Source organism: Vicia villosa, linkage group LG4 (genome assembly GCF_029867415.1).
Source record: "Vicia villosa cultivar HV-30 ecotype Madison, WI linkage group LG4, Vvil1.0, whole genome shotgun sequence".
In the NCBI taxonomy this organism is placed as follows: Eukaryota; Viridiplantae; Streptophyta; class Magnoliopsida; order Fabales; family Fabaceae; genus Vicia; species Vicia villosa.
Genome location: NC_081183.1, coordinates 14,629,928 through 14,644,478, shown reverse-complemented (window position 1 = coordinate 14,644,478; position 14,551 = coordinate 14,629,928). Strand labels below are relative to the sequence as shown.

At 35.5% G+C, this 14,551-nt stretch overlaps 1 protein-coding gene across 1 annotated transcript; it reads right to left on the bottom strand.

Moving 5' to 3' along the window:
- Window positions 1–7,074: 7,074 nt before the first annotated feature.
- Window positions 7,075–8,381, bottom strand: LOC131598858 (ethylene-responsive transcription factor ERN2-like). The gene has a single exon (XM_058871429.1). It carries the CDS (start codon window positions 8,347–8,349, stop codon window positions 7,090–7,092), a length of 1,260 nt encoding a protein of 419 aa, XP_058727412.1. The 5' UTR covers window positions 8,350–8,381; the 3' UTR covers window positions 7,075–7,089.
- Between the last annotated feature and the right edge of the window lie 6,170 nt (window positions 8,382–14,551).

Sequence of the window (14,551 nt, the reverse complement as noted above, 5' to 3'; positions counted from 1 at the left end):
CAAGTTTAATATGAGTTGTTTTGGTGCAGAATCGTTAACCTTGCTTCTCATCAGAACTTCATATTTATAGGCGTTGGAGAAGATGACCGTTGAGTGCATTTAATGCTTTGCGTGTTCCGTACAGCATCGCATTTAATGTTATACGCTTTTGTCAACTACCTCGAGCCTTGTTCACGCTGTGTCTACTGACGTAGCCTTTAGTAGCTTTTAACGATCCTTTTGTCAGTCAGCGTAGCTTGCCACTTGTACTTCCTTCTGATCTGATGTTTGTGAATACAACGTTTGAATATCATCAGAGTCAAACAGCTTGGTGCAAAGCATCTTCTGATCTTCTGACCTTGAAGTGCTTCTGAGCGTGATACCATCAGAACTTCAGTGCTTCTGTTCTCTTGTTCTTCTGATGCTTCCATAGACCCATGTTCTGATTCTGCTTCGACCATCTTCTGATGTCTTGCCAGACCATGTTCTGATGTTGCATGCTGAACCCTTTGAGACAAAGCTTCTGAGCGCTGAATTATGCGTACTCTTTATATATTTCCTGAAAGGGAAATTGCATTGGATTAGAGTACCATATTATCTTAAGCAAAATTCATATTATTGTTATCATCAAAACTAAGATAATTGATCAGAACAAATCTTGTTCTAACAACCCCTGCTTTGTAAATGAACTTCCGAAGTATTTTTTTTAAATATTTTCTCAGACTTCGTAAGTTCATCTCCGAAAACACCAAATGGGGGGTGTTTTCGAAGATGCACTTCCGAAAACACCTTTTTTCAGATTTTGGGGGGTTTCGGAAATGAACTTCCGAATTATGCAGAAACTGTGTTTTTTTTATGTTTTTGAAAACAGCCTCGTATTTTTAATTAAAGGAAGACGGCAAATAAAATAAGTGATATATAAACAGAAAATACTAACATACTAATATGATAAGAATAGTAATATATACAAACCGATCCAAATCCAAATAATTCTAGTGTACGAAAGATACAATCCGAAAACAAAAAAAAAATAAACCCGACCACTACTGGGTATGCCTAACCCTCTCTCCCTGGGACCTCCTCTGACGCCTGTATGCCACCGCACAGCCCGCATCAATGACGATCATCTCCATCATGGCGACTGCCTCTGGACCGCCCAGATGAACGACACCTCGATCCAACGCGTCCCGCCCAAGCATCTCTATCCGCTGGCAGATCGGCAGGAGATCAATGGCATGGTCATCCTCGGCCTGCTGGTTCTCCAGGATCTCCTCGTGTGCTGGCCTAGGAGCGCCGGGAGCGTCGGGTGTCAGCAGAGGATGTGACACCCGGTAGAACCATGTGACGTACCCCTCCACACTGTGCCAGTCCTGGGTGACCCGAATGCGACGATACTCCTCCGGTACCACATGATGCTCCCAATCATCAAATATGGCAGTGAGCTGCACTCTGGTCACTGTGTCGGGAGCAGCCTCAAAAGGTGACCTAGGTATCATCTGCACAAATCCGAACTACCGCATGCACAGCTCAGGGAGATACCGGACCATGATGCTGGTCCCGCATGCCAACCAGCCAGAATATAAAGATATGCCGTCAAAGGGGACAACCTGAGTGTAGTCGCTGAATGGCCTCCAGGTGACGTCATCGTGCATCGTGCGGTCCAGGTACCCACGGTATGGTCCCACCGCATTGTTCCCCCTCTGGAGAACGTATCTGGCGGCCCTGGGCATGGCGTCAACGTACTCAGGATCAATGTGAAAGCCGTGGATCCGGGAGAAGTAAGAGATGATCCAGCTCTGAAACACAAACACGATAATGTAACGTACCGTAAGTAAATACGAAACATAAATAAATACGAAACATAAGTAAATACGAAACACAAATACGAAACATAAATAAATACGAAACAATTAAAATGAAACGTACCGTGGGTAGTGTGCAGGATCCGGTCAACTGCCTCGTCCTCCAGTTGGAGGCCTCATTCAGCTTCTGGTATAGGTATGCCAGAGTAGCTGCCCCCCAGTTCCACTGGTGAACGGTGGTCAAGTCCATGAAGTAGCGGAGGTAGGTCACATCGACGTACCTCGCACTCTTGTCCACAAAGATCGCAACGCCTACCACATGCATGTACCAGCACCGGAGAGCGCAGCCACGGTGATAATGTGTAAATAGGTCGTCACCCGCATCCTCGGCATCGGCCGCTGCGTCCAGGTGGTGCTCGAAATAGCGGCTCAGTATGGTGAACCGGATATGAGGCCCAGATGTCGTGATGCACTCATAGTCAGCAGCTTCGGGCTCCATACCCAAATAGAGCGCCATCCACTCACTGGCTTCGACCCTCTGGATCCGGGAGTGGGTCAACAGCGTCCCCCTGATCGGCAGGTGGAGAAGACACTGCACATCATGCAAGGTGATCGTCATCTCCCCAACCGGCAAGTGGAAAGAAGACGTCTCCTTGTGCCACCGCTCCACAAAGGCCCCCTGCATGCCGTGGCTGATGGTGGAATACCCCGTCATGCAGAGCCCACTAAGCCCTGAACCTCTCACAGCGTCATTAAACCACTCGGCAGTCGGTTTAAACAGACTGAAAACCTTCCGGGCGTGGTTCACCATTTTCAACGGCTCTCTCTCCCTTTACAAAAAAACAAATAAAAAAGTATGTTAAATAGACCGGTTAATAAAATATTGAATAAACTTCTAAATTATAAACGGTTAAATAATGTAGTCGGGCAAATTATAAAAAATACCTCTCCCTCCCAGATACGCCGAGCGACGTGATCGTGGTAGGTAAGCAGCATTGAAGTGTCACTGGGCCCTCCCGGGAAGCCCTCGTCCTGCTCATCCTCCTCCCCGAGTGGAGGGTCAACATCTGATACCTCCTCCGCCTCGTGGTATGGCACTGCCACCTCCTCCTCCTCCTCCTCTCGCTGGCGGGAAGAAGATACCCGAGCCAGACGACTCCTCGATCCAGATGTAGAGGTACCCTCGTCCATCTCCACGGGAACTCGCACACGTCGTCCCCGGCCCTGCCCCCGTCCCTGTGTCGACGCCAGCTGCGCCGCCGCCCGCTCGCGTCTAGCCGACGCAGTCTGGGTCTCTCTACCCTGTCTGATGCGTGCTAAGTTGTCTGACATGTTCTTGAAAACAATTGAAATCGATTAATATGCGAGACAACATAAAGAACTAAAAAAAATTGCACTTCTGATACAATTCGGAAGTTCATTTCCGAAACTGGGAATGGAGGTGTTTTCGGAAATGAACTTCCGAAACACCCCTGCGCAGAAGTTTTCTGCAACTTCCATGGCAGACCCCCAAAACAAAGTTCAAAACTATGTTTACACATTCTAAACAACCTAAATATCAGTACCAACCTAACCTAATACATTTTTTTCTAAATGTAAACACCCTAATATGAATTTTAATCATAGATCTAAAACTCAAAATGCTTACCGATTGATGAGATTGGAGGGCTTTTGAATGTAGTGTAGGAAGCTTATCCTTTGATGTAGCCTTTGAAGTGTTTGCACAAAATTTCTCTGTGGTTGTGTTTGATGTTGAATTAGGGTAAAGTGAATGGGGGAGGGGGGCTGTTTTGCTTAATCTGCAAAACGTGCAGTATTTCGGAAATGAACTTCCGAAATGCTGTTTTCGGAAATGAACTTCCGAAATAAGACAATTTTTTCAAAAAAAAAAGGCGCTTTCGGAGATGCATCTCCGGAAACACCTTTTTCTTGCATTTCGGAAATGCATTTCCGAAGTCAGGGGTAGTTTGGGTTTTTCACCAGAGGTGACCTAGAAGGTTGGGAGGTCTATAAAGAAATTTTCTAATAATTTTGGTCAAAATTATATTTGATCACAGGTTATCTCTGAAAAATTATATGATGGATCCAAAGTAGATATTTGGAGTTGTGGTGTAATTTTATATGCTCTTCTTTGTGGTTCTCTCCCTTTTGATGATGAAAATGATGAAAATATTCCGAAACTTTACAAAAATATAAAGGTAAAAGTTAATTATTATTAATCAACAAAAAAATTTAATTAGACTTATGTGTACACCTCTAAATTGATTTTTATAGGGTGGAATATATACTATTCCTAGTTATTCATCACATGGTGCTGGTGATTTGATATCAAAGCTTCTTGAGGTGGATCCTATGAAGAGGATAACCATACTTGAAATACACCATCATCATTGGTTAAAATTTCCTTGCCATATTCTTTGGAAGCGTCACCACCAGATATAGTCCAACAAGCTAAAAAGGTATGTTTTAAATTTTCAATAGTTTAAAACCTAAAATTGAACAATGTCATTTAATTTAGTCAATTTTCAAATTTAATTCCATACTAAGGAATATAAAACCATAAAAATGAAAGAGAAAAATCACAAACCCTAAGAGAATGGAAATAATGAGATAAAAAATAAGAGAAATATGGAGTTGAAAGAGAAATATAAAATTACATGTTCAATGTAAAAGATAAGTGAATGTTAGGTGGAATGAAGTGTTGGAAAAATAACAAACATCCAGAAAAAAGAGGAACAAAATAACAATACAAGAAATTCATGTGAAAATAAAAAACCACGACCGTTGTCAATAGACAACCAAAGAATAAAACTATGTGAAAATTATTAAACACATAATATACCCTCAAATACCCATGTCCCCAGTACACTCACGCCCTCCAAAACAAATATTTACCTACATTTCACAACACTATAATATAAGAGCATAAGAGAACAAGGAAAGTCAAATACAAGCTTAAAGTACTTTTGACTGGTGCATCTTGTAACGAAGAACTTGAATCCTTTATATAGCCTTGGACTCTATATTCCTTCACAAAACTAAGCGATGTGGAACTTCTTCAAATATGTATATTTTCAACTAACTCAAAAATCTCCTCCTTGATTGAAAATAATACATAAGCTTTTATTGTCTTCACCAACAATCATACTCCAACATGAAGATACCATACCTCATCCTAGTGAGAAAACAGAAGGTCGGTGTTGAATATGGCTCATATTGTTGAGATAATTATGGGTTTCTAAGAGTATAAATCATATTGTTGAGATAATTATGAATTGTTGAGATAACTATAGGTTCTTGATAGTACAACTTATATTGTTGAGATAATTATGGAAGAGATAATGATTTGTTGAGGGAAACTAGGGATTAGGATTAGTAGATAATCCAAAACCTTGTATTATATATATATATATATATATATATATATATATATATATATATATATATATATATATGTGGTTTGTAACACTATAATCCATATACAATTCACAAGACAAAAATAAAGGAAACTATAACCACTCTATAGTCGCAGACGTAGGCAATTTGGCTGCATGAACAAAGTTTTTGTATGTTTTTTCTACTTTGATCTGTATTCACATTACTGTTCTAACAATTGGTATCAGAGTCTGGTTGGCTCGGTGAGAGAGTGGAAGTGTATTCTAGTGTGGATCAAGGCTAGTCTTGTGGGTGATTCACACTGGTGGGGGAGATTGTTGAGTTTCAAGAGTGAAAGTTGTGCTAAAGTCCCACATCGACTAGGAATGTAAGAAATGTTGAGTTTATAAGAGAGGTGACCCATACTCCTATTGTCTTAAGGTTTTGGGTGAATATATAGCTTATAGGTCTCTTAGGCCCTAAATGCTAGTTTTCTTATTGTGATTGTTATACAGAATCTAAAGTGTGAGAGGGATTCATGACTGATTTTGTTTCTTAATTTTTTTTAAATGTGTTAATAAATATTAATTATGGGAGAAAAATCAGCAAACATGTGTCAAATTGGATGAACCATCTAATTGTATTAGATCACAGACAAAAAAAAAAAAACTCAAATTTGTAAATTGATGTTACAGTCCTGTTTCAAAATCAATTGAATTCACAAATTAATTTCTTATCATTGAACTAATATATCATAGACTTTAATAATCTCTACTAACAAATATATATTTCATTAAACATATTATGAAATTTCTTTTATGATATCATTCATCTCTTTGATATTAACTACTTCCACAATTTTTTCTTTTATAAAAAAAAAATTATCCTATTATATTATCATCAATATTGAATTATTGATATATGTCTCAATCACCAAAAATTATACATGACATATTATAATTAAGAAAATACATTTTCAATTAATTAGAATTATAGAAGTTAGCATTTGAAAATAATTTCCCCATAGTATGCTGCTTCTTTTTTATATTCTCACAAGTAGAATCAATAGCTAGCATAACAGAATATGCTTCCTCTTTCTTAGCAATGATCGACTAATTAGAAAGTTTTTTTTTTATTTATTGATTTTTATAATTAGAAAAAGAAATATCTTAAATATATATAAGCTTGACTTGATCAACAAATTAGTGATTGTGTCCAAAATGAAGATGTCATTGTTCAATGCTCTTATGCCACATGGAAGCTAATTTTGGAAACATACATTTCACTAAAAGTTTAGAATAAAATCATATACTTTGTTATGATAGAGTTTATCTTGATGTATGTATGAGGAAGCTTCCTTAATATATATTGTATAATAGTTTTTGTTATACATTATAAAATTTCAATGATGATGAGATAACTTTTTGTGAAAATTACTATATTTCTTTCAATGCAAGTTAAGTTTCTATTTTTTTAATAGCCCAATATTAATAAGTTAGTGGTTATATTAGTTTAAAGAGTTCAAATTTTTTATTAATTTTTTTAAAATATCTCTTATATAATTTCAAAATAAATGAAAAAAAAACTATCTATTTGACTTAATAATATTTCTTAATTTCAAAATAAATGAAAAAAAATCTTTTATTAGAAATTAAACATACCCAACAGTATAAATTTAAAAATCGAATTCTAAACTTACCGATAAACTTTTCGGATGTCCCGTCAGTCATCTGTCGAGTTATCTATTTCACTCAATAATACTTGTCATCTGTCGAGTTATCTATTTCACTCAATAATACTTGCTGATATCAAAATGAATGAAATAAAATACTTTCATTAGAAATTAGATATTACAAAACAAAGTGTTACAAATTAGATATAATTGCTTATGATTTAAGCATACACTAATTAAGCACAAATCAAATTAACATTACTAATTAAAAGAACCATTTTCAAGTAAGTTAACAAAACAAATAGGAGGAAGATCAAGTGAATTCCAAAGAAAAACATCACTATCATTCCTACTCAATGAACAAGATTGCTCAATCTCCATTGAAACTTGCTCATTTTTCTCATCCACCTTAATCTTGTTCTTGTTCTTGCTACATGATTCCTTAAGATTGTTCAATTGTTCAGAAATATTATTGTTTCCTGATTCAAGTTTCAACTTCAAACATTCCGGTATTCCATTGAATGCATAAAGAGAAGCTGAAAATTTTCTCTCATACTTCATTCTCTTCATCACTGCTCTTATCATTGATGGCTCATCACAAAAATCTTCTGTCTCCATTTTCTCTTCCATTTCTTCAGCAATCTCAAAAGGTGAGTAGTAACTAGTAGGAGCAATATCATCGAGAAAACGAAAATCGGGAACATCGATGATACCTAACTCATTATTGACTTCTTCTTCACTATCTTCTGAATTGCTATCACCACTTGAAGTTTGTGTCACATTGTTTGATTTTGATTTGTATTCGATATTGGCCTCGTTTCCTTTGCAGATATTGTTTTCGGTTAAACATGATTCGAAACTACTTGAAATGTAGTCGAATTGAGCAGTGTTGTTGACGAATTCGTGGTTGCTTGCGCTATAATCTTCGTGATCGTTGAGAAAATCGGTGAATTGATCAATTGAGAAATCTTTTGACACTTCTCCATAGGTTTCCTCCTCCACTTTTTGCATATCCGTCTCGTGATAGTCCTGTCGTTCATTGACTCGTTGGTGCTCCCGACTCTCCTCAGAATTGATCAAGGAAGTAGTGTATTTCGGCGAAGAAAACGATGAACAAGAGTTATTCATATTCTTACTCATATTCATACTCATATTCATGTTCCTTTCTTTAAGTCTTTGGAGTAAAAGATTAGTGATCTTGGAAGAAAGAGCAGGACTAGTTGAAGATTGAGAGCAAGGCCAGAAATTCGTGCGAGTATTCGCGCCGCGAAGCAAACAAGCAGCCTCATCATAAGCCCTTGCAGCTTCTTCAGCAGTATCAAAAGTTCCTAACCAAACTCTTATCTTTTGAATGGTATCTTTGATCTCAGCAACCCATCTTCCCGACGGCCTTTGTCGAACACCGACAAATCGTTTTCGGACTCGTCTAGCTCCTCCTAGGGAGGCAGCTTCTTTCATCATTTCATCCCAAACCATGCTCCCTTCTTCAACTACTTCAGAAACCTTTCTCTTCCTTGCCATTATGTGAACCTTTTTAAGCTCTTAGAGTGTTGTTGAAGTTTTGGTTTTATGGTTTAGTTTTGAGTTGGTTTAGGGTATTTATATGTGAGGAAAGAGTGAGTGAAGGTTTGAACTAGTTGAGGTTTGAGGTTGAATAAGTCATATTGATTTGTTTGTTTATAATTTAGGGTTCTATATATCTAAACATTTGGCAGTTACTTAGACTTTGTAATTGGTGCAAGATTGTTTGACTTGGTACATAGATTTTATGTGTGAAGGGAACAATTTCATTCATATTCTTTTTAGGACTAAACATGATTATCTCTTTTAGTTACTATTAATCTAAAATTTTTTGGCATCAAAGGAAGTGTTAAGATAGAATAGTTTATATGTGTTATGAGTAAAGACAGCAAGAAAAACAAGAATGGTGTAAACCTATGGACTATTAGCAGGAACTAGACTGCTTATATTATTTTTACACTTGAGGTTTGGATTTTACCTATGATTGCATGAATTAAACTTGTTGGCAGTTAATGGATTTACTCTTGGGAAAGTAAATAATGTAAAAAACAAAAAAAATTGTACATGGAAGGTGTTTACTAAGATTCATATATATGTATTGAAATATATTTAAGTGTAACGAGTAGGAGTGACAAAATATGATTGATTGTCGGGTATGTCCGCACTTTTTTTTGAAAGGGGTAAAGGTTTTAAACCCGCATTCTCTATTATTTTCGACTCACTCTATTATCTTTTTACTAGTTTTTGTGAGAAGGACATTAATATGAATTTCACACTTTTTAGACTTTGGGATGCAGGGTCTGTCATGTCCATTCCGTCTTCATTTTTTTTGAGGTGAATCAAAGTTTTACTTCGCACCATATAATATGTTCGTTCTGCTTTACTTTTTTGTGGATTTTTAAAGGACGGACTTAAACGGAATGAGCATGCCCGTTTGTCACCTCTAATAACGAGTGATGATGAAAATGAAATATTCATAATAGAACATAAGATAAGTAATCCTAGACACAACAGAATGAAAAATCATACAAATAAGAACCATATCCACGCCAACAAGTAGATCAAAAGTTAGAACTATCCAAATCAAGACCAACAACCATAATATCAAACTTAATTGATAGTAAAAAAAAAAACACTTTATCGTAAGGTCGAAAACATTCAAACTGCTATTATTTCAAACAAAAAAAAATTCTCAAATTAAACTAAGAAAACACATGAGTTGTCCACCTTCCTTTCAAAATCCTAAATTGAATTTGAATTAACTTTAGCCTAATATTGATCAATCTTCTACCCTAGGAGAGAAGTCACTTTTCACACCAAAGTTTGGATTAACTTTAGCCTAATATGGACTAATCTTTTACCCTAGTAGAGAAGTCACTTTTCACCCCTAAATCTAGTTCCACAATAAACCATAAACACAAAAATGTAACTAATGTTTTGTTCTTGTCATTAATGATGAAGATTAACAAATACGATTCCTCCAATGCCATATGTCCCACCATACACATCATTCCAAATTTCAACCTACTTACAAAACTTTAAATATTATCATTTTCTTCTAAAACTTTTTGCTATTTCGTCATTCATGAATAAGTCATACTTTATACAATAGTTTAATGTGCTAACCTTTATGGGATTTTCGTCATGAATTGACCATAGATTGTGACATTTCTGGACCAACATAACAATTAATAATTTTTAATATATATATCTAGGTTGTCAATAGCGCGCTATAGCGGTGTAGCGTAGCGGTAGAGGTCCTCGCCGCGACGCTATTGGGCTGTTAACCGCTATCTAAAATAGCGGAAATAGCGGCCACAATTTCATGTGCCGTAGCGGTGGAATAGCGGCGCAATAGCAGTTCTGTAGCGCTTTTCAGACCGCTATTGTGAAGATAGGGTCAGAACTGTAACTTTGAATTTTTTTTTTAAGGGAAAATTTGTATTTTTCCATTTTATTTAACTTCTATAAAAGCTAAAAGTGAGCATTAGGTCATAAATATTCTCTCTTCACTGAAAAACAGCCGCCATTCCATTCTGCCCTAGTTTCAATTCACATTCCATTTTTTTCTTCCTAGAACTTCTCCTTATCCTTCTCACGCTTCCAAGATGATATTAATATGGTGGAACTTAGAAGTGAAGATGAGGCGGATGTGATTTAGTCATTTTGTTTACGTTTAGAATTTGATTTGGACATTTTGAGTACATTCCTAATTTGAGTTATTATGGTTAGTTTATGTATGTTGCAACTTTTGGTTTATGTATGTTGCAACTTTTGTTTTCAAGTCATTATGAATGTTGTTGGAACCTATTTTAGTATTTATGTTTTCATATTAAGTATTTACCTTGATTTTTAAAAGCTCACAATAGCGCTCATCCTGCTATTCGCTATGCCGCTATTGCATTTGGGAGGTCCGGCGCTACCGCCGCTATCTGAGATTAACAACCTATATATATATATATATATATATATATATATATATATATATATATATATATATATATATATATATATATATATATATATATATATATATATATATATATTGCATTTATTTAATTGTATTTTTCTTTAGTTAGAGCCTATTAAACATAAAAGATAGCAAACATTATTTTTCCATTTGGATTCATTTTATTTGGTTTGACTTAAAGGAATCAATTTCAAATAATATCCTTAATAAAAACAAAGGAAACCCTCTGAAGAAGCATGATTGATGTATTTTAATATTAAAAATAAAAATAATAGGTGAATAAATAAAAATGAATGATGGTGACTTGTAAAAAAGAATCGTACTGCACTGTTACTTGAAATAAGACGCAAAATGAAATTAAAAAAATGTTGGAATGAGGTTAAGATGAGACAAATTTGGCCTTTTTGGTGTTTACTAGTATTTATTTTATTGTGACATTGATATCAACTAATAATGCTTTTGCCTCCTTTTTATTTTTCAATTCTTAGTACATCATCATCTAAAGCAGCCTATATACTTTAATTCAAATAAGGGAAAATTTTAAATGAACGCGTTTTAAAAAAAATTAGTTTTATTTTCTGAAAAAGAAAAAAAAAAAAAGAGAGAATAAGTATAAGGGGAGGAATTTGTCACAAAACTTATTTATTAAGGGCTAACTCAATGTCTCAAAAATGTTTAGTTTAATTTTTAGAATTTCAAGATTGTGATTTAAGTAAATATTACGTTAAAAGTAAGTTAGATGGGATTGAAATAATTTTGTTGGACCTAAAAGGATGGTCCATGATGACACCTTAGAGGGGAAGTAAATTAAGTGGTGGAAGTTTGGGTAAACACTCAAAATAGATTTGTCTCTCAAAGTGTGCTTTTGTCACCCAAAATGGACATAGTCGCCTAAACTAGTGTTCAAAGCCTACTTTGTTTAGTACAAGGCCCACAAGGTGTTTAGGTAGTAAAATCATGGAGCATTTGTCAAAGGGAAAAAATGTCTCTCCCACAATTTAGGAGTGAATCGGTCTCAATTTGCTCCCACGTTCTTGATAAGGAAGTGAGAGAAATGACTTCTCTTAGACGCAAGAATTTCTTTATAAATACCTCAATTTCAGAATTAAGGAGGATCATCCACAAATTCTAGAGAAAATACACAGAGTTTCTCACTATCTCTACGTGAGTACTCTCTCTCTCTCTCTCTCTCTCTCTCTCTATTATTGTACTTTAGCAAGTACGATCAGCGGCCACCACAGAACTTTGGTAAAACTAACATAGACCACACCTACATTCACATCAAAGATCGCCTTAACCATGTTCCTCAAAATAGTACAAACACGAGGCGCCACTAAAACAGGTAGTAGTTTCGACAATGATCACCAAGACGTAGTAGAAATGCAAGATGTCATTGATGAAATGCACCACCACAATCAAGATTAGAAGACAACATCGTCAACGATAGCAGGAGGCGAACCTCCCCGAGGAAATAAAATTTTTGGACCTGTTCTTTTTGACAAAATTGGGGGGAGAGGGCATATCGGAGAATTTCAAACCCCCATCACTGATGAAGTTTGATGGGAAGAGAGACCCTCACGATCATGTTGAAGTTCCTTTTCAATTGGTTGTATTATGCAAAACAACATGAAGTTTGTTCAAGCTAGTTCTGGTGCAGAAGGGACATATGTGGAACCCGATGTTCCAACATGTGTGCTGCAACATATGGTTTCTTTACAACAAACAGATGTTATTACAATTGTGTTTTTGAGTTATTCCATCCAAGTTTCACCCTACAAAGAAGATCTACAGATTCATGCTGAAGAGTTAAATTAGATGTATTAGTACAACATGTTGAACACAATACTCCAACATGTGTGCAGTGCAACATCTGGCCTTGACAGCAGGCCATATGGATGTTGTTTGATGTGCAATTTCTTAGTAGGATTTAATCAAATTTGTTGCAGTTAATTTAGCAATGTTTGTCTGATTTGTTTGACAGTTAGAGATATTCAAACGAGATTTAAAAGGAGATTTAAATTTGATTTGAAATATAAAAAGTCATATTTTTGGAAGAAAATAATAACAAGATCATTGCTATATCAATTCAAATACCCAACGGAGAAAAGCCCAGAAGACATTGCTGTATAAAGAGGTATTGATTTTATGCGTAAAGACTAGGTTCTTTGTGTTATGGATTTTGAGTATTTGTAACTTGTATTACACACTAATGCCATCATAAAGGTTAGGGTAGAATCTTTGTGTACACCACTTTATGTTTTAGTAACTTGGCATAGCTGTTAGTTTTTTTTAGTTGAGTTGTAACATTCAACATTCAATAGGGTTATTATTGAAGTTGATCATTTGGGGTTAGTGATTGAGAGAAAATGAGAGGGATTCTCCTATTTAGGGGAAGTCCTAAATAGAAGTTTATAGGTTCTTTGTGTTAGGGTTTTTAGTCTTTGTAACTTGTATTCCACGTTAATGCCGTCATAAGGGTTAGGATAGAATCTTTGTGTACAACATTCTAAGTTTTAGTAACTTGGCATAGTTGTTAGTTTTTATTTGTTAAGTTATAACATTCAACATTCAATGGGGTTGTTATTTAAGTTGAGCACTTAGGGTTAGTGAGTGAGAGAAAGTGAGAGGGGCTGTCATATTTAGAGGGAGTCCTAAATAGAAGTTTGTTGGGTAGTGTTAGGAAAAGGCATTGAACAACATAGGTTGTTGTTCATAGAAGACTAAGTGTACTAAACTACTGATAATGAATTTCCTATCTAGGGTAGAGTGCCCTCAAAACATAGGTGTGGTTTCACCAAACTAGGTTACCGATATATGATTTTATTTATTGCTTTTACATTGACTCTGTATTGCTATCCATCTGTGTGTTAAATTTGGTTTATCTTGTTGGACCAGTTATTCCAACATCGTGTCTAGCATCTGTCCCCTCAAAATACATCTTAATAACATGGTAGAAAGAATGAATATATTTATAATTGAAGCTAAACAAGATCCATTGTCATATTTTTCTTCGAGGACTTCATCTCATCCATCATAACACTAATTCATATGACTCTCTCCTAGTTATTTATAACCTCTTGAAAGGTTAACAGGTCTCTAAAACTAGTAATAATTGTATAGGATGCTAAGTATCTGTACCCTTTATCTTTATAGTGACTTAATTTGACGGTGATCCCTATCAAGTACAAGAGACTAGTTTTATACTCCACATGAATTTTATATTTATTATCAATTTAGTATAATATCCTCATTTGACTCGAGGTTCGCGTACTACTCTCATATTGTTCACTAGAGGCGACTCATTATCAATCTAAATTACCTCATTGGTGGAAGTTTCCTCTTCAGATGTTGACACATCTATTGCAACTGAGTTGTTCAATATGAACTACTCTTCAAAGATAACATCTTTGTTTATTACCATATTATTTGAAACTCTATCCAATAAATAAAGCACCTTAACACTTTTGTGTAACTAACAAAGATACATCTCTTTGATTTCGGGTCCTATTTGGGTCAACCTTCACTAGATATATGCACATAAGTTGGACATTAAAAATGCTTAATTTTTCAAGATCAATGGAGTTACTTGTTCATACTTCCAATATAACTTTCCCGCTCAATGAAGCTTGTGGTGACCTGTTGATGAGAAGGCATATTGTGTTAGTTGCCTCTTCCGAGAAACCCTTTAAAAGTCCAATATTTAACTAAAGATATCTTGTCCTTTCAATGTTT